The sequence below is a fragment of the Trachypithecus francoisi genome, unplaced genomic scaffold (genome assembly GCF_009764315.1).
Source record: "Trachypithecus francoisi isolate TF-2019V2 unplaced genomic scaffold, Tfra_2.0 Lachesis_group12, whole genome shotgun sequence".
NCBI lineage: Eukaryota > Metazoa > Chordata > Mammalia > Primates > Cercopithecidae > Trachypithecus > Trachypithecus francoisi.
This window is the reverse complement of record NW_022681457.1, coordinates 68,173,648-68,194,091: the sequence shown is the minus strand read 5'-3', so window position 1 is coordinate 68,194,091 and position 20,444 is coordinate 68,173,648. Positions and strand designations below refer to the sequence as shown.

Genomic DNA, 20,444 nt, shown 5'->3' with positions numbered 1-20,444 from the left:
CTCACCCTCCTAAGTAGCTGGGACTACAGGCACATGCCACCACGCCCAGCTAATGTCTGTGCTTTTTGGAGAGACACGGTCTCACCACATTGCCCAGGCTGGTCTGGAATTCCTGGGCTCAAGCCATCCACCCACCTTGGCCTCCCAAAGTGAATAGTGAGTCTTAAAGTCACATTATATGCCTTGCAACTTTGTTCTCCTTTCTCAAAATTGTTTTGTTTATTCTATGTCATTTTCATTTTTCAATACATTTCAGTGGATAATTGTACAAAAATTTTATCTGTGTTTCTATTTTGTTTTTAAGTCAGTTTTGGTAATTTGTGTCTGTCTAAGGATTTGTTCATTTCATCTAAATTGCCTAATTAGTTGACCTAAATCTGTTCATAATATTCCCCTATGATTTGTTAGAATTTGTGTACCATGTTAGTGTTTTTCCCTCCTGCATTCTTGATTTTAGTAATTGACAGCTTCTGTCTTTTTTATTTTTCTTACTCTTTTGTTGAACTTTTCAATGAGCTAACTGATTTCATCGAAAACCAGTGTGCTAGTTTTGTTGATCTTTTTTTTTTTTTTTTGAGACAGAGTGTTGCTCTGTCCCCCAGGCCCCCAGGCTGGAGTGCAGTGGCCTGATCTGGGCTCACTGCAAGCTCCGCCTCCCAGGTTCAAGCGATTCTCCTACCTCAGCCTCCCGAGTAGCTGGAACTACAGGCATCCGCCACCACGCCCAGCTAATTTTTATATTTTTAGCAGAGACGGAGTTTCACTGTGTTTGCCAGGGTGGTCCCAATCTCGTGACCTCGGGATCTGCCCGTCTCGGCCTCTCAAAGTGCTGGGATTACAGGCGTGAGCCACCATGCCCGCCCTTTTTTTTTTTTTTTTTTTTGAGACAGAGTCTCACTCTGTCGCCAGAGGCTGAAGTGCAGTGGCACGATCTTGGCTCACAGCAACCTCCACCTCTGGGTTCAAGAGATTCTCCTGCCTCAGCCTCCTGAGTAGCTGGGACTACAGGCATGCACCACCATGCCCAGCTAATTTTTATATTTTTAATAGAGACGGGGTTTCACCATGTTGGCCAGACTAGTCTCAAACTCCTGACCTCAGGTGATCCACCCACCTTGACCTCCCAAAGTGCTGGGATTACAGGTGTGAGCCACTGCACCCGGCCCAGTTTTGTGGATCTTTTCTTTTCTTTTTTTTGAGATAAGAGTCTCATTCTGTCACCCAGGCTGGAGTGCAGTAGCTCGATCTCGACTCACTGCAACCTCCGCCTCGCGGGTTCAAGTGACTCTTCTGCCTCAGCCTCCCGAGTAGCTGGGACTACAGGCAGGTGCCACCACACCTGGCTAATTTTTGTATTTTCAGTAGAGATGGGGTTTTGCCACGTTGGCGGGGCTGGTCTCAAACTCCAGACCTCAGGTGGTCCACCTGCCTCAGCCTCCTAATATGCTGGGATTACAGGCGTGAGCCACCGTGCCCAGCCCAATCCTATCTCTCTCTCTCTCTTTTTTTTTTTTTTTTTTTTTGAGATGGAGTCTTGCTCTGTTGCCCAGGCTAGAGTGCAGTAGCATGATCTCGGCTCACTGCAACCTCCGCCTCCCGGGTTCAAGTGATTCTCCTGCCTCAGCCTCCCGAGTAGCTGGGAATACAGGTGCCTGCCACCATGCTTGGCTAATTTGTATTTTTAGTAGAGATGGGGTTTCACCATATTGGCCAGGCTGGTCTTGAACTCCTGACCTTGTGATCAGCCCGTCTCAGCCTCCCAAAGTGTTGGGACTACAGGCATGAGCCACTGCGCCCAGCCTCTCCCTATCTCTTAAAAACAAAACAACAACAACAGCAACAACAAAAAAACAGAGGAGACTGAGGCAAAGCAAAGTTTTAAATTTTTAAATAATAACAGTAATTATTATTATTATTATTATTTCGAGACAAGGTCTCGCTCCATTGCCTAGGCTGGAGTGCAGTGGTGCAGTCTCGGCTCACTGCAACCCCTGCTTCCCGTCCTCAAGCCATCCTCCCACCTCAGCCTCCCGAGTGGCTGGAACTACAGTCACATACCACCATGCCCAGCTAATTTTTGTATTTTTTTTTTTTTTTTTTTTGAGGTGGAGTCTTGCTCTGTCGTCCGGACTGGAGTGCAGTGGCCAGATCTCAGCTCACTGCAAGCTCCGCCTCCCGGGTTTACGCCATTCTCCTGCCTCAGCCTCCCGAGTAGCTGGGACTACAGGCGCCCGCCACCTCGCCCGGCTAGTTTTTTGTATTTTTAGTAGAGATGGGGTTTCACCGTGTAGACCAGGATGGTCTCGATCTCCTGACCTCGTGATCCACCCGTCTCGGCCTCCCAAAGTGCTGGGATTACAGGCTTGAGCCACCGCGCCCGGCCTGTATTTTTTCTAGAGACAGAGTTTCACCACATTGCCCAGGCTGATCTCAAACTCCTGCACTCTAGGGGTCTGCCTGGGTCGGCCTCCCAAAGTGCTGGCATTACAGGTGTGAGCCACCATGCCCAGTCAAGGGGAAGTTTTTAAAGGCAAAATGAGGAGGATTACATACATTGTTTTGAATCAATTATCTTGGCTACAAGACTTGATAACAAAGGTGGCATCAGTTCAAGGTTGGACAGGCAGTTACTGTACAAAAGTACTTTCTGTGTAACGTTGCAGCGGACTTTGTGCGAGGTTGTGGTTTTTGGAGAGTCTTTCGCAATCATTCCTATCAGGCATTTGTGCATGAGCACCCTCCTTTCATGACCTTCTCTGGTTCCTTTTTTTTTTTTTTTTTTTTTTTTGAGATAGAATTTCACTCTTGTTGTCCAGGCTGGAGTGCAATGGTGCAATCTCTGCAACCTCTGCCTCCTGGATTCAAGTAATTCTCCTGCCTCAGCCTCCTGAGTATCTGGGATTATAGGCGCCCACCACCAGTCCCGGCTAATTTTGTGTATTTTTAGTAGAGACAGGGTTTCACCATGTTGGCCAGGCTGGTCTCCAGCTCTGGACCTCAGGTGATCCACCCACCTCGGCCTCCCAAAGTGCTAGGATTACAGGCGTGAGCCACCACACCTGGCCCAGTCTCTGGTTTTCTATATGGTCATCCATACGGTCTTAAGTTCTAAGAAATGCATGGCTAGGCAATTTCGTCAGGGTGTGAGCATCATAGAGTGACTTATGCAAACCTAAGTGGTACAGCCCACCCCAGCCCTAGGCTGTATGAAGTAGCCTGTAGCTCATAAGCTACAAGCATGCACAGCATTTAACTGTACTGAACACAGTGGGCAACTGTAACACAATGGTAAGTATTCATGTATATAAACATATCTGAACATTTAAAAGGTACAGTAAAACTACGGTATTAAAGATGACAGATGGGCCAGGCGCCCTAATTCATGCCTGTAATCCTAGCACTTTGGGAGGCTGAGGTGGGCAGATCACTTGAGGTCAGGAGTTCGAAACCAGCCTGGCCAACATGGTGAAATCGCGTCTCTGCTAAAAATACAAAGAAGTTTGGGCCAGGCACAGTGGCTCACACATGGTGGCTTACAGGCATGATGGCGCCACCATGCCTGGCTAATTTTTGTATTTTTAGTAGAGACAGGGTTTCCATGTTGGCCAGGCTGGTCTTGAACTGACCTCAGGTGATCCCCCTCACCTCAGCTTCCCAAGGTGCTGGGATTACAGGCGTGAGCCACTGTGCCTGGCATTTTTTGTGTTTTTTTGGGGGGGCGGGGGCGGTGTTAATCCCAGCACCCTGGGAGGCTGATGAGGGCGGATCACGAGGTCAGGAATTCGAGACCAGCCTGGCCAGCATGGTGAAACCTCGTCTCTACTAAAAACACAAAATTTAGCCAGGCATGGTGTCGTGTGCCTGTAATCCCAGCTACTTGGGAGGCTGAGGCAGGAGGATCGTTTGAACCTGGGAGGTGGAGGTTGCCGTGAGCAGAGATCATGCCACTGTAGTCCAGCCTGGGTGACGGAGTGAGACTCCGTCTCAGAAAAATAAATAAATAAATAAAAGATGACAAGTTGTACACCTGTATGGGACACTTACCATGAATGGAGCTTGCAGGACTGGAAGTTGCTCCAGGTGTCAGTGAGTGAGTGGTGAGTGAATGTGAAGGCTAGGACAGTACTGTATACTACCGTAGACTTTATAAGCACTGTACTCTTAGGCTACCCTAAATTAAAAAAAAAAAAAAGTAATTGTGCTACAACATTATGATGACTGCAGCATCAGTAGGTGATAGGAGTTGTTCGGCTTCATTGTAATTTTATGGAGCATTGTCGCATGTGTGGTCCATCACTGATTGAAACGTCGTTACGCAGCACCTGACTGTGTATGTTACATAGTCAGGGATACAGGCCAGGTGTGGTGGCTCACGCCTGGAATCCTAGCATTTTGGGAGGCCGAGGTGGGATGACCGCTAGAGGCCAGGAGTTTGAGACCAGCCTGGGCAACATAGTGAGACCTTGTCTCTACAAAAAAAAAAAAACAAAATTGAAAATTATCCAGGTGTGGTCGTGCATACTTGTAGTCCCAGCTATTGAGGAGGGTGAGGCAGGGGGATTTATTGAGACTGGGAGTCTGAGGTTACAATGGGTTATGATCATGCCACTGCACTCCAACCTGAGTGACAGAGCAAGATCATGTCTCTAAAAAAAATACAGTGCTATATAACTTTTATTTTATTTATTTATTTATTTATTTATTTATTTTTTATTTTAGATGGAGTCTTACTCTGCCACTCAGGCTGGAATGCAGTGGCACGATCTCGGTTCACTGCAACCTCCACTTCCTGGGTTCAAGTGATTCTCCTGCCTCAGCCTTCCATGTAGCTGGGATTATGGGTACCTGCCACCATGTCTGGCTAATTTTTGTATTTTTAGTAGAGATGGAGTTTCCATGTTGGCCAGGCTGGTCTTGAACTGACCTCAGGTGATCCCCCCGACCCCAGCCTCCCAAGGTGGTGGGATTACAGGCGTGAGCCACTGCGCGTGGCTTTGTTTGTTTGTTTTGTTTTGTTTTGTTTTGTTTTGTTTTGAGACAGAGTCTCGCTCTGGAGCTCAATAGCATGATCTCAGCTCACTGCAACCTCTACCTTTCAGGTTCAAGCCATTCTCCTGTCTCAGCCTCCTGAGTAGCTGGGACTAAAGACATGCACCATCACACTCAGCTAATTTTTTTGTATTTTATTTATTTATTTATTTATTTTTTGAGATGGAGTCTTGCTCTGTCGCCCAGGTTGGAGTGCAGTGGCGTGATCTCGGCTCACTGCAACCTTCACCACCTGGGTTCAAGCCATTCTCCTGCCTCAGCCTCCTGAGTACCTAGGACTACAGGCACCTGCCATCGTGCCTGGTTAAGTTTTGTATTTTTGTAGAGATGGGGTTTCACCATGTTGACCATGCTGGTCTCAAATTCCTGACCTCAAGTGATCCTCCCGCCTCGGCCTCCCAAAGTGCTGGGTTACAGGTGTGAGCCACCATGCCCAGCTTTATAACCTTTAAACAATTATATATATATGTGTGTGTGTGTGTGTTTACAATTTTATTTATTTGTCTGTTTATTTCTTTTAAGACAGTCTTGTTCTGTCACACAGGCCAGAGTGCAGTGGCACAATCACAGCTCGCTGTACCTCTGACCTCCCAGGTTCCAGCAATCCTCCCACCTCAGCCTCCTAAACAGCTGGGACTGGACTATAGGTGTGCACCACCATGCCTGGCTAATTTTGGGGGTTTCACCATGTTGCCCAGGCTGGTATTGAATTCCTGAGCTCAAGCAATCCACCTACCTTGGCCTGTCAAATTGCTGGGATTACAGGTTTCAGCCACCATACCCTTATATTTTAAAAGAAATTAAAAGAAGAAAAGAAAAATGCATTTCCGGGGCTCTTCATTTCTTCCTGTGGATTTGAGTTTCTGTCTGCTGCCATTTTCAGTGTGAGGGGTTTCCTTGAGTATTCCCTGCGTTTAGGTATATGCTAGCCAGGAATTCTCTTTCTTTTTGTTATTATTATTATTTTTTAATATTTATACATAAATTTTTTTTTTTTTTTTTTTTTTTTTTTTGAGACGGAGTCTCGCTCTGCCGCCCAGGCTGGAGTGCAGTGGCCGGGTCTCAGCTCACTGCAAGCTCCGCCTCCTGGGTTTACGCCATTCTCCTGCCTCAGCCTCCCAAGCAGCTGGACTACAGGCGCCCGCCATGTCGCCGGCTAGTTTTTTGTATTTTTTAGTAGAGACGGGGTTTCACCATGTTAGCCAGGATGGTCTCGATCTCCTGACCTCGTGATCCGCCCGTCTCGGCCTCCCAAAGTGCTGGGATTACAGGCTTGAGCCACCGCGCCCGGCCTACATAAATTTAATATAACTCATCCTTTATGTGGTTGCTAAATCTATATTCTTGTTCTTTGTTTAAAAAATGTATAAAAAGGCATACAAATCATTGTATAATGTGCTTTAAAAAGATGCAGGCTAGGTCAACATATTCCATATTTATAGGTGTAGCTACTCTTGTTTATGTTGCATTCAGTTTCCAAGACCAAAAGGGGCATCCCACGTATGCAAGACTCCTTCAGCATTCAAAAATCAATTAGCAGAATCCACCGTCAGAATACACCGGACCTCCTTTCTGCTATTGAATACTGACTTGTGTGTTATGCTGTATAACTTCCTTTCGTCTGTCCGGATCTAGTCTCCACTCTTCTCCACACTGCTCTGTGTCCTGGGAAACTGAACTAAAACGACTGCCTGAAAGAGCTCTTGATCCTCAATACCTTCCTTGCCCTATGGCTTCTGATTGTATCTGTCAGTGCAGTGAAAGCCACTGGCAGGAGATACAGAACGAAGAAAAGCAAAGTTGAGACACTTACTTCCCACCTTCCTGCATACTTGTTATCTATTTGTTTGCCCTTTCTTTTTGTTTATCTGGGAATGATTTTCTTTTGCCTTTTGTTTTGAAGTATAGTTTTGTTGAATATAGAATTATTGGTTGACAGTTTATTTTTCTTTCAGTGTTTTGAGTAAATCATTCATCTGCCTTCTGGCCTCCACTGTTCCTAGGAGAATCTAGCCATTAGTTCTATTGTTCCCTGGTACATAATGAGCTGTTTTTCACTTGCTCCTGTAAAATTTTCCATTTTTCTGGCGCGGTGACTCACGCCTGTAATCCTGATACTTTAGGAGGCAGAGGTGGGTGGATCACCTGAGTTCAGGAGTTCAAGACAAGCCTGGCCAACATGGTGAAACCCCGTTTGTACTAAATATACAAAAATCAGCCAGGCAAGCCTGGCACAGTGGCTCACGCCTGTAATCCCAGCACTTTGGGAGGCCGAGGCGGGTGGATCATGAGGTCAGGAGATCAAGACCGTCCTGGCCAACACAGTGAAACCTCGTCTCTACTAAAAATACAAAAAATTAGCCAGGTGAGGTGGCAGCCTGTAGTCCCAGCTACTCAGGACGCTGAGGCAGGAGAATGTCGTGAACCCGGGAGGCAGAGCTTGCAGTAAGCCAAAATTGCACCACTGCACTCCAGCCTGGGCCACATCCGTCTCAAAAAAAAAAGAAAAAAAAATTAGTCGGGCGTGGTGGTGCGTGCCTGTGTGCCCACTCACTCAGGGGGCTGAGGTGGGAGGGTCTCTTGAGTCCAGGAGTTGGAGGCTGCAGTGAGCCGTGATCATGCCACTGCACTCCAGCCTGGGTGACAGAGTGAGACCTTGTCTCAAAAAAAAAAAAAAAAAAAGAAAATGCCCTTTTTGAATTGTTTTCAGCAGTTTGACTGTGATGAATCTAGGTATGGCTCTCTTTGTATTTATATTTCTTGGAGTTTGTTGAACTTCTTGAATCCATAAATTAACATTTACACCAAGTTTGGTAAGTTTCCAGCCATTAATGCTTCAAAAATTTTTCTTTTTTTTTTTTTTTTTTTTTTTTTTTTTTGAGACGGAGTCTTGCTCTGCCGCCCAGGCTGGAGTGCAGTGGCCGGCTCTCAGCTCACTGCAAGCTCCGCCTCCCGGGTTCACTCCATTCTCCTGTCTCAGCCTCCCGAGTAGCTGGGACTACAGGCGCCCGCCTCGTCGCCCGGCTAGTTTTTTGTATTTTTTAGTAGAAACGGGGTTTCACCGTATTAGCCAGGATGGTCTCGATCTCCTGACCTCGTGATCCGCCCGTCTCGGCCTCCCAAAGTGCTGGGATTACAGGCTTGAGCCACCGCGCCCGGCCGCTTCAAAAATTTTTCTACTCCTTCCTCTTCTTTCCCCAGAGTCCTATTATACATATGTTTCTTTGCTTGATGTTATTCAGCTGGTCTCAGAGGCTCTTTTCTTTTTTCTTTTTCTTTTTGAGACAGAGTCTCGCTCTGTTGCCCAGGCTGGAGTGCAGTGGCGTGATCTCAGCTCACTGCAACCTCTGCCTCCCGAGTTCAAGCACTTCTCCTACATCAGCCTCTCGAGTAGCTGGGACTACAGGTGTACGCCACCACACCTGGCTAATTTTTATATTTTTAGTAGAAATGGGGTTTCACCATGTTAGTCAGGCTGGTCTTGAACTCCTGACCTCAGGTGATCTGCCCGCTTTGGCCTCCCAAAGAGCTGGGATTACAGGCGTGAGCCACCGTGCTTGGCCTTTTATTTTTTAAATGAGTCTTTGCAAATGTTTGATATATGCTTGAAAATCATGAGTGTATATAGATGTAATGAGTATGCATATATATTAAATTCACCTTATTCTATTATTCAAAATATCAAATTTTAAAACACTTGATATCTGAAGAATAATGGCAGTTTTAAATTACCCATGACCACTACTGTGTTTCTGTGTATTTTTCCTTTTGTTTCTAACAGTGTAATAAATGATCACTTTTTTTTTTTGAGATAGAGTCTCACTCTGTCACCCAGGCTGGAGGGCAGTGGCTCACTGCAACCTCTGCCTCCCAGGTTCAAGTGATTCTCCTGCCTTAGCCTCCTTAGTAGCAGGGATTACACACATGCCACCATGCCTGGCTCATTGTTTTCGTAATTTTAGTGGAGCTAGGTTTCACTATGTTGGCCAGGCTAGTTTTGAACTCCTGACCTCGAGTAATCCATCTGCCTGGGCCTCTCAAACAGCTTTGATTACAGGCATGAGCCATTGCTCCCTGTCTTTTATTTATTTATTTATTTATTTATTTATTTATTTATTTATTTTGAGACAGAATCTTGTCCTGTCACCCAGGCTGGAGTGCAGAGGCGCAATCTGGGCTCACTGCAACCTCCACCTCCCAGATTCAAGTGATTCTTGAGCCTCAGCCTCCCAAGTAGCTGAGATTACAGGCATGCACCACTATGCCTGGCTAATTTTTGTATTTTTTTTTTTTTTTTTTTGAGATGGAGTCTTGCTCTGTTGCCCAGGCTGGAGTGCAGTGGCTGGATCTCAGCTCACTGCAAGTTCCACCTCCCAGGTTCACGCCATTCTCCTGCCTCAGCCTCCCAAGCAGCTGGGATTACAGGCGCCCGCCACCATGCCCGGCTATTTTTTTTTGCATTTTTTTAGTAGAGACGGGGTTTCACCATGTTAGCCAGGATGGTCTCGATCTCCTGACCTCGTGATCCGCCCGTCTCGGCCTCCCAAAGTGCTGGGATTACAGGCTTGAGCCACCTCGCCCGGCCTAATTTTTGTATTTTTAATAGAGACAGGTTTTCACCATGTTGGCCAGGCTGGTCTCGAACTGCTGACCTCAAGTGATCCACCTGCCTCAGCCTCCCAAAGTGCTGGGATTGCAGGCATGAGCCACTGCACCTGTCCAGTCACTTTTCATTCTGGATCATATACTTTATCAATAGAAAATAACTCCTTTTGTCCAAATTAATGCTATATATGCTTTAAATCCAGTTTACTTTTTTATTTTTTTATTATTTTTATTTTTTTTTGAGACGGAGCCTCGCTCTGTCGCCCGGGCTGGAGTGCAGTGGCCAGATCTCAGCTCACTGCAAGCTCCGCCTCCCGGGTTTACGCCATTCTCCTGCCTCAGCCTCCCGAGTAGCTGGGACTACAGGCGCCCGCCACCTCGCCCGGCTAGTTTTTTGTATTTTTTAGTAGAGACGGGGTTTCACCGTGTTAGCCAGGATGGTCTCGATCTCCTGACCTTGTGATCCGCCCGTCTCGGCCTCCCAAAGTGTTGGGATTACAGGCTTGAGCCACCGCGCCCGGCCCAGTTTTCTCTAGTATCAAATTTGCCCTGATTTTTGTGTATCTGCTTTTGACTGATACCTATTTCTCATCCTTTTATTTTAAGATTTTGTGTTGTTATCTCTGGAAAGTGTTTTGAAAGCTAAACAGAGTTGAATTTTGTTTGACTTACCCAAGTACGTTTCACACGTTTGCATAATGTTGTTATAACCAATAGGCTTGGTTTTATTTAGGTCATTGTGTGATACTTTCTGCTTTTATTTTCTATGATTCGCTGCATTTTCCTTTGCTTTTTGACCACTGCCAAATAGATCACATTTTCTTTTTCATTTTAAGCTACTTCAGTGGTTTGAAAGTTGTACATCCGGCCAGGTGCAGTGGCTCAGGCCTATAATCCCAGCACTTTGGGAGGCCGAGATGGGAAGATTGCTTGAGCTCAGGGATTCAAGACCAGTCTTGGCAACAAAGTGGGACTCCATTTTACCAAAAAATCTAAAAATTTGCCAGGTATGGTGGCACAAGCCTGTGATCCCAGCTACTCAGGAAGCTGAGGCAGGAGGATTGCTTGAGCCTGAGAGGTCAAGGCTGCAGTGAGCCAAGATTGTGCCACCGCACTCCAGCCTGGGCAACAGAGTCAGACCCTGTCTCAGAAACAAAACAAAACAATACAAAAAAAGAAACAGCAAGACAGGGCGCGGTGGCTCACGCCTATAATCCCAGCACTTTGAGAGGCTGAGGCAGGTGGATCACCTGAGGTCAGGAGTTTGAGACCAGCCTGACCAACATGGTGAAACCCTATCTCTACTAAAAATACAAAAATTAGCCAGTTTGGGGGTATGCGCCTGTAATCTCAGCTACTCGGGAGGCTGAGGCAGGAGAATCGCTTGAACCTGGGAGGCAGAGGTTGTAGTGAGCCAAGATCTTGCCACTGCACTCCAGCCTGGGTGACAAAGGGAGGCTGTCTCAAAAAATCAACCAACCAACAAGCAAATGAAAGAAACAGCAGCCCACATCCAAGGAGACACATGACCGTGGCCTCCCAAAGTGGGGGATTACAGGCGTGAGCCACCACGCCCAGCCAGCAAAGCCTGTTTTGTAACCCACTTTTGGTAGCCATGTATGTGAATGGCTTGGGCAATATCTGTGGGTCCACTTGGAGGGAAGGAGGCCAGAAGGCCTGAGGGACATCTGAGTGGCATGGAGGTGACAAGGCTCTGGGAGGGCAGCAGACACCCTCAAGGAGGGTGGAAGGTCTGCTGGGACCAGCACTGCTGAGGTTCTGGCATTTCCAAACCTGTTTCTTCCATTTCCTCCAATGGCTCCAGAGTCCTCTGGGGGAAATACTACTCCACCCAGACCCTGAGTGGCGTGGGCCAGGGCACCATGGTCACCAGATGGCTCCCAGCACAGGAGCGGTGCAGAGCCCTCCAGGGTCAGCCTCCCTGGGCAAGCAGGCTGAGTCTACCTTGTCAGGGAGGGAGGAGGCGCATCCTAAGGGCTTAGGGGGCATGAGCGGAGGGGAGCTCAGGGTTCCTTGGTGGATGATGGAGGAGCCACATGTAGGTTACAGGGACAGAGAGAAAGATGGAGAGGAAGAGACAGGGAGGCAGACACAAGACACACTGACAGGTTCTGAGGGAGGAGGGGCTGGGGGCCTGGACTTTCGGGTCTGAGGGAGGAGGGGCTGGGGGCCTGGACTCCCTGGTCTGAGGGAGGAGGGGCCTGGACTCCCAGGTCTGAGGGAGGAGGGGCTGGGGTCTTGAATTCCTGGGTCTGAGGGAGGAGGGGCTGGGGGCCTGGACTCCCAGGTCTGAGGGAGGAGGGGCTGGGGGCCTGGACTCCCGGGTCTGAGGGAGGAGGGGCTGGGGTCTTGAATTTCTGGATTTGAGGGAGGAGAAGCTGGTGCCTAGACTCCTGGGTCTGTGGGAGGAGGGGCTGGGGGCCTGGACTCCCTGGTCTGAGGGAGGAGGGGCTGGGGACCTAGACTCCTGGGTCTGAGGGAGGAGGGGCTGGTGCCTGGACTCCTGGGTCTGTGGGAGGAGGGGCTCGGGGCCTGGACTCCCTGGTCTGAGGGAGGAGGGGGGCTGGGGGACTGGACTCCCTGGTCTGAGGGAGGAGGGGCTGGGGACCTGGACTCCTGGGTCTGGGAGGAGGGGCTGGGGGCCTGGACTCCCTGGTCTGAGGGAGGAGGGGTTGGAGACCTGGACTCTCGGGTCTGATGGAGGAGGGGCTCAGGGCCTGGACTCCTAGGTCTGAGGGAGGAGGGGCTGGGGACCTGGACTCCTGAGTCTGAGGGAGGAGGGGCTGGGGATCTGGACTCCTGGGTCTGAGAGAGGAGGGGCTGGGGACCTGGACTCCTGAGTCTGAGGGAGGAGGGGCTGGGGATCTGGACTCCTGGGTCTGAGGGAGGAGGGGCTGGGGACCTGGACTCCTGAGTCTGAGGGAGGAGGGGCTGGGGATCTGGACTCCTGGGTCTGAGGGAGGAGGGGCTGGGGACCTGGACTCCTGAGTCTGAGGGAGGAGGGGCTGGGGATCTGGACTCCTGGGTCTGAGGGAGGAGGGGCTGGGGACCTGGACTCCTGAGTCTGAGGGAGGAGGGGCTGGGGACCTGGACTCCTGGGTCTGAGGGAGGAGGGGCTGGGGACCTGGACTCCTGAGTCTGAGGGAGGAGGGGCTGGGGATCTGGACTCCTGGGTCTGAGGGAGGAGGGGCTGGGGACCTGGACTCCTGGGTCTGAGGGAGGAGGGGCTGGGGATCTGGACTCCTGGGTCTGACAGGTACAGAGAGGAAAAGATACATGCTGAAAGAGACAAAAAGATAGAGGGGCTGGGTGTGGTGGCTCACAACAGTAATCCCAACACTTTGGGAGACCAAACGGGGAGGATCACTTGAGTCCAGGAGTTCGAGACCAGTCTGGGCAACAAAGTGAGATCCCCACCCCTCTCTACCAAAAAAAAAAAAAAAAAAAAGACAGAGAAGGGGAGAGGGGTGGAGACAGGGAAATACAGAGATATAGATATTGCTGGAAACAAAAAACAAGAAAGGGCTGGATGCAGTAGCTCACACCTTAATCCCAGCTCTCTGGAAGGCTGAAGCAGGAGGATCACTTGAGGCCAGGAGTTCAAGACCAGCCTGGGGAACATATGGGACCGTCCCCGCCACCCTCCATCTCTACTTAAAAAATTTTTTTTAATTAACAAAACCTGACCGGGCATGGTGGCTCACACCTGTCATCCCAGCACTTTGGGAGGCCGAGGTGGGCGGATTGCTTGAGGCCAGAAGTTAAAGACCAGCCTGGCCAACATGGTGAAATCCCTTCTCTACCAAAAAATACAAAAAGTAGCCTGGCATGATGGCATGAGCCTGTAATCCCAGCTACTCGGGAGGCTGAGGCAGGAGAATCACTTGAACCTAGAAGACGGAGGTTGCAGTGAGCTGAGATCGCGCACTCCAGACAGTGATGGAGAAGAAACATGAAGTCGGGGAGAGAGAAGCTGTTGAGGGAGGGGGAGAGAGGCAGTCTGAGAGATAGACACTGAGGTAAACCCGCCTCCTTCCCCAGCCCCACAGGCATAAGTAGGCAGAAGCTCACCCCCACACTGACCTCCTTCTTGGTGCTCTCACAGTGGCAGCCGGTCCTCCCTCAGCTCTGCCCGCCTTCTCTCCTGCTGCTGGCCAAGCCCATTAAGTTGCTACCTTGGCCACAACTGAAGGCCCCACGCCCTGGGGAGAAAACCACTGAAGAGGCGTCCCTGCTCCCCAGCACCCCAAACCATCAATTAATATTAACGAGCGAAGGCTCCTCACTGCCTAAAGACCCCCACTGGGGCTCCGTGGAGGAGATGCCCCGCCCCCGTGACTCAGGAGGTTAAAGGGCCTGGTGCCAGCTTCTGAGACCAGTGTCCAGATGGCGTGCAGCAGTGGGAGGGTCACCATCCAGCTCGTGGACGAGGAGGCTGGGGTCGGAGCTGGGGGCCTGCAGCTCTTTCGGGGCCAGAGCTATGAGGCAATCCGGGCAGCCTGTCTGGATTCGGGGATCCTGTTCCGTGACCCTTACTTCCCTGCTGGCCCTGATGCCCTTGGCTATGACCAGCTGGGGCCTGACTCGGAGAAGGCCAAAGACGTGAAATGGATGAGGCCCCATGTAAAGTGTGGCTGGGGTCTGGGCTCCAGGGTCTGAGGGAGGAAGGACTGAGGCCTGGACTCCTGGGTCTGAGGGAGGAAGGCTGGAGGCCTGGACTCCTGGGTCTGAGGGAGGAGGGACTGAGGCCTGGACTCCTGGGTCTGAGGGAGGAGGGGCTGGGGGTCTGGGCTCCGGGGTCTGAGGGAGGAGGGACTGAGGCCTGGACTCCTGGGTCTGAGGGAGGAGGGCTGGGGACCTGGACTCCTGGGTCTGAGGGAGGAGGGACTGAGGCCTGGACTCCTGGGTCTGAGGAGGAGGGGGCTTGGACTTGGACTTCAGGGTCTGAGGGAGGAAGGACTGAGGCCTGGACTCCTGGGTCTGAGGGAGGAGGGGCTGGGGACCTGGACTTCTGGGTCTGAGGGAGGAGGGCTGGGGACCTGGACTCCTGGGTCTGAGGGAGGAGGGGGCTTGGACTTGGACTCCTGGATCTGAGGGAGGAGGGGCCAAGGCCTGGACACCTGGGTCTGAGGGAAGGGGGCTGGGGGCCTGGACTCCTGGGTCTGAGGGAGGAGGGGCTGGGGACCTCAACTCTCGGGTCTGAGGGAGGAGGGGCTGGGCCTGGACTAATGGGTCTGAGGGAGGAGCATGCTGAGGATCTGGACTCCCCGGTCTGAGGGAGGAGGGGGCTACCATGGGACTGGCTTAGCACAGCTTCTGGAGACCCAGGGAAGCCATGCTCCTGCCCACAGGCTTCCAGGCCTTTCATGGGCTTGGAGGCCCTCACTGCTCTGGAGCAGCAGAGGCGGCAGGGCCCCGGCATGTGACCTTCCCTTCCTTTCTGGGGCTGAGGCCTGGAATTCCCCACCACCCACAGGAGTTCTGTGCTGAGCCGAAGTTCATCTGTGAAGACATGAGCCGCACAGATGTGTGTCAGGGGAGCCTGGGTGAGACCCTGAACCCACCTTGAGTCCTCAGATCCAGCCACTTTCAGCTGGGATCCTGACAGCTCCATCCCTTGGTCTCCCCACTCCCAGGCCCTGGATCCCTCCTCAGTCTCTTCTCTCCCTAAGCCAGCCAGCCTGCCTGCCTGCCTTCCCTCCCTCCCTCCCTCCCTCCTTCCTTCCTTCCCTCCTTCCTTCCTTTTCTCTTTTTCTTTTCCTTCTTTCTTTCTTTTCTTTTTCTCTCTCTTTCTCTCCTTTCTTTCTCCCTCCCTCCCTCCCTCCCTCCCTCCCTCCTTCCTTCCTTCTCTTTTTTTTTTTTTTTGGGGCGGAGTCTCGCTCTGTCACCCAGGCTGGAGCGCTGTGGCCAGATCTCAGCTCACTGCAAGCTTCGCCTCCTGGGTTCACACCATTCTCCTGCCTCAGCCTCCCGGGTAGCTGGGACTACAGGCGCCGCCACCTTGCCCGGCTAGTTTTTTGTAGTTTTTAGTAGAGAGGGGGTTTCACCGTGTTCGCCAGGATGGTCTCGATCTCCTGACCTCGTGATCTGCCCGTCTCAGCCTCCCAAAGTGCTGGGATTACAGGCTTGAGCCACCGCGCCCGGCCTCTTTCTGTCTTTCTTTCCTTCCTTCTTTCTTTCTTCTTTCAATGGGGACTCACTCTGTCACCCATTCTGGAATACAGTGGCACCATCATAGCTCACTGCAGCCTTGACCTCCTGGACTCAAGCAGTCTTCCTGCCCTAGCCTCCCAAGTAGTTGGGACTACAGGTGCATGCCATCATGCCCAGCTAATTTTTAAATTTTCTTGTACTGGAGTCTTGCCATGTTGGCCAGGCTGGTCTTCAACTCCTAGGCTCAAGTGATCTTCCTGCCTCGGCCTCCCAAAGTGCTAGGATTACAGGTGTGAGCCACCGCGCCCGGCCTCCCTCCTTCCCTCCTCACCTAATCCTGGCCTCTCCTCCCAGGTAACTGCTGGTTCCTTGCGGCTGCCGCCTCCCTTACTCTGTATCCCCGGCTCCTGCGCCGGGTGGTCCCTCCTGGACAGGATTTCCAGCATGGCTACGCAGGTGTCTTCCACTTCCAGGTACAGCTCAGTTCCTCTGCCCATGCCTCAGTTTTCCCCGTGGTGACTTGGTGATATGGATTTCTTTTTCTTTCTTTCTTTCTTTTTTTTTCTGAGATGGAGTCTCGCTCTGTCACCCAGGTTGGAGCACAGTGGCACAATCTCGGCTCACTGCAACCTTCGCCCCCACCCCTGGGTTCAAGCAATTCTCTGCCTCAGCCTCCTGAGTAGCTGGGATTACAGGCACCCACCACCATGCCCAGATAATTTTTTTTGTTTTTGTTTTTGTTTTTTTTGAGACGGAGTCTCACTCTGTGGCCCAGACTGGAGTGCAGTGGCACAATCTCAGCTCACTGCAAGCTCCGCCTCCCGGGTTCACGCCATTCTCCTGCCTCAGCCTCCCGAGTAGCTGGGACTACAGGCACCCACCACCTCGCCCGGCTAATTTTTTGTATTTTTAGTAGAGACGGGGTTTCACCGTGTTAGCCAGGATGGTCTCGATCTCCTGACCTCGTGATCTGCCTGTCTCAGCCTCACAAAGTGCTGGGATTACAGGTGTGAGCCACAGCGCCCGGCCTTTTTTGTATTTTTAGTAGAGACGGGGTTTCACCATCTTGGCCAGGCTGGTCTCAAATTCCTGACCTCGTGATCCACCCACCTCGGCCTCCCAAAGTGCTGGGATTACAGGTGTGAGCCACCACACCCGGTCGGCGATATGGATTTCATAGTTAACATTGACTTGGGGCTGTAATTCCTGACTCTGGGACTGGCACAGCAGAGTCAGTGCCCAGAGGCAGGGTCCAGCAAGGGTTGGAGGTTGGAAGCCGAGTCCAGCCCTGCATCTTCTCCCGCCAGCTCTGGCAGTTTGGCCGCTGGGTGGACGTCGTGGTGGATGACAGGCTGCCTGTGCGCGAGGGGAAGCTGATGTTCGTGCGCTCGGAACAGCGGAACGAGTTCTGGGCCCCACTCCTGGAGAAGGCCTATGCCAAGTGAGGACCCCATTTCCAACCAGCTGCAGCCCCAAGTCCCCACAGCAGGCACCAAGCCACAGGGGGCACCCAGAGCCTCCAAGCTCTGCAATCCTCCAGGCACCCCACCAAGAATTCCAAACCAAGTGACAACCCCCAGAACCCTCAAATCACAACATCACCTGAGCAACTTCACATCTTTTTTTTTCTGAGACGGAGTCTCACTCTGTCACCCAGGCTGGAGTGCTGTGGTGCAATCTTGGCTCACTGCAACCTTAGCCTCCCGGGTTCAAGCAATTCTCCTGCCTCAGCCTCCCGAGTAGCTGGGATTACAGGTGCCCACCACCACACCTGGCTAATTTTTGTATTTTTAGTAGAGACGGGGTTTCACCGTGTTGGCCAGGCTGGTCTCGAACTCCTGACCTCAGGTAATCCACTTGTCTCGGCTTCCCAAAGTGCTGGGATTACAGGCGTGAGCCACCATACCCGGCCAAGAGTTTGAAATTGTTTTAGCTGGGTGTGGCGGTATGTACCTGAGGGCCCACCTCCTCGGGAGGCTGAGGTGGGAGGAGGATCGCTTGAACCTAGGAGTCTGAGGCTACAGTGAGATGAGATCACGCCACTGCACTCCGGCCTGGGCCACAGGGTGAGACCCTGAAAAAAGTCTCAAAACTTCAGGAATTTCCCCTGGGGATTCTAGACCCTGAGATAGAGGCCCCTGCAGATCCCAGGGCAGGGGTGCCTGAGATGCTCGTACTTACCTCAACCCTCACCCCAGATCTGCTCCCACAGGCTCCACGGCTCTTACGAGGTGATGCGTGGCGGTCACATGAATGAGGCTTTTGTGGACTTCACAGGCGGCGTGGGTGAGGTGCTCTATCTGAGACAAAACAGCATGGGGCTCTTCTCTGCCCTGCGCCATGCCCTGGCCAAGGAGTCCCTCGTGGGTGCCACTGCCCTGGTAAGAGACCTGGACTTCCATGCGGAACCCCCACCAGGACCAGAGCACAGTCAGGGGTGTGGTGGGGTGGGCGGAATGCTTCCTCTGTTCTTCTCTTCTCTCTTCTGTTACTGGCTTAGGCTCGCTCATAAATCTAACTAGTCAAAAATAAATTCATTTGCTCTCATGAATCGGGGCTTCAGGCACAGCTGGATCCAGATGCTGAGGGTGTTGCAACTATGTTTGTTTATTTCCTGTTCTGCGTTAGGGTCACTCTCAGCCAGGCTCTCCCGTCATGGGCATAAAAGGGTCCCACATAGTTGCAGGTATCTCCTACCACCCCAGGGGTTATTTAAAAAAAAAAAAAAAAAAGAGTACTTCTTTCTGAGAATTTCAGTAAAAGTCCCAGGATTGATTCTCGTGGGCTTAGCTTGGGTCATGTGTTCATCTGTGACCCCATGACACGCTCATTCATTCATTGAGTTAGTCTAACTCCTTCACTCATTAATTTACTTAAATCCTCTACTGAGTTACTGCTTCTCTTTTTCTTTTGTGTCTGTCTCTCTTCTGTATCTTTCTTTGTCTCTATGTCTCTGTCTGTCTCCTCTTTCCATCTATTTTTTTTGGTTTTGAGATGGAATCTTTCTGTGTCACCCAGGCTGGAGTGCAGTGGCACAATCTTGGCTCACTGCAACCTCCGCCTCCTGAGTTCAAGCAATTTTCCTGCTTCAGTCTCCCAAGTAGCTGGGACTACAGGCGCGTGCCACCATGCCCAGCTAATTTTTTGTAGTTTTAATAGAGATGGGGTTTCATCGTGTTAGCCGGGATGGTCTCAATCTCCTGACCTCGTGATCTACCCGCCTCGGCCTCCCAAAGTGCTGGGATTACAGGTGTGAGCCACCACTCCAGGCCCTCTTTCCATCTATTTTGTTTTTGTTTTTGGAGACAGAGTCTCATCTCACTCTGTCACCCACGTTGCAGTGCAGTAGTGTCATCATAGCTCACTGTAGCCTTGACCTGTGGGCTCAAGGGATCCTCCTGCCTCAGCCTCCGGAATAGCTGGGACCATTGATGAGCACCACCATGCCTGTCGAATTTTTAAATTTTTTGTAGACTTGGGGTCTTGCTATGTTGTCCAGGCTGGTCTTGGACTCCTGACCTCAAGCAGTCCTTCCACCCCGACCTCCCTAAGTGCTGGGATTACAGGCGTGAGCCTATACCTCTCCTTTTGTCTCATTTCCATCTCCCTTCCTCTCCTTTTCTCTGTTGCCTTCAGTCACTAATCCTGACATGGTCTCTGAGCTGTGTGCCATTCAGTTCAGTGCTTTGGTTGGCTCCTGCCTTGGTGGCAGGAGGTTGGGGGCAGGGAGGAGCAGCTGCCCTCCTGTCCCCCACCTCGGCCTCACCATCCCATCCCCTGCCCAGAGTGATCGGGGTGAGTACCGCACAGAAGAAGGCCTGGTGAAGGGACACGCGTATTCCGTCACGGGCACACACAAGGTGAGTGTCTCCCATGGGTGGGGTGGCAGGCCGTGTCCGGGCATCATCCCCACTGACGATGCTGCCCCAGGTGTTCCTGGGCTTCACCAAGGTGCGGCTGCTGCGGCTGCGGAACCCATGGGGCCGCGTGGAGTGGACTGGGGCCTGGAGCGACAGGTGGGATGGGTCTGGGGTGGGTGTGGGGCTGGACCCCACCTGCCCGCCCCTCACACCCCAGTCTCTCCAGCTGCCCACGCTGGGACACACTCCCCACCGAGTGCCGCGATGCCCTGCTAGTGAAAAAGGAGGATGGCGAGTTCTGGTCAGTTCATCAGGGTCCCAGCTCTGCCTCTGGGAGGGTCTCCGTGCCAAGGGGCTCAGGGAGGGGCGAGCCTCGATGGAAGGATGGGTCCTAATAAGGAGAAGCTGTGTACATCGGTGGTAATTTTGGGGCCAGGTTCCATTTTGGGAAGTCAAGGAAGAATGGGTAGTAATGTTAGCGTGCCACTGATTGGGTTAAAAAAAGTAGTAATGTTAGGGGAATTTGAAGGCATAGTTACCTGTGGAGGGTATATAGATAGTATTTAGGGCAATGGAGGAAGGCTTGGTGCTATTTGGGGCATTTCTTGAGATTTGGCAATGTTGAGGGACTGAAGGATACTTGTTGGTAATTCAGAGTCTAAGGGTCTTGCTATTTGGGGATTGGTGGCAATTTAACAATATTTGGGGGCAGCTTGTGAATCCTGGCGATTTGTGGGGTGTGTCTGAGGACTTGGA

At 51.4% G+C, this 20,444-nt stretch overlaps 1 protein-coding gene across 3 annotated transcripts in view; it reads left to right on the top strand.

Moving 5' to 3' along the window:
• CAPN12 (calpain 12) overlaps positions 1 to 20,444 on the top strand; it is a 37,100-nt gene that overhangs the window by 9,095 nt on the left and 7,561 nt on the right. The window contains exons 1-8 of one of the 3 annotated variants that reach the window (XM_033226101.1): positions 13,540 to 13,694; positions 15,152 to 15,221; positions 16,183 to 16,301; positions 17,136 to 17,269; positions 18,041 to 18,209; positions 19,614 to 19,688; positions 19,759 to 19,844; positions 19,915 to 19,989. In XM_033226101.1, coding sequence (XP_033081992.1) covers positions 15,188 to 15,221; positions 16,183 to 16,301; positions 17,136 to 17,269; positions 18,041 to 18,209; positions 19,614 to 19,688; positions 19,759 to 19,844; positions 19,915 to 19,989 — 692 coding nt within the window. In that variant the 5' untranslated portion in view covers positions 13,540 to 13,694; positions 15,152 to 15,187. Of the gene's footprint in view, positions 1 to 13,539; positions 13,695 to 13,755; positions 14,299 to 15,151; positions 15,222 to 16,182; positions 16,302 to 17,135; positions 17,270 to 18,040; positions 18,210 to 19,613; positions 19,689 to 19,758; positions 19,845 to 19,914; positions 19,990 to 20,444 lie in introns of those variants that run through there. The other 2 variants (XM_033226100.1, XM_033226102.1) reach the window with 2 other exon arrangements.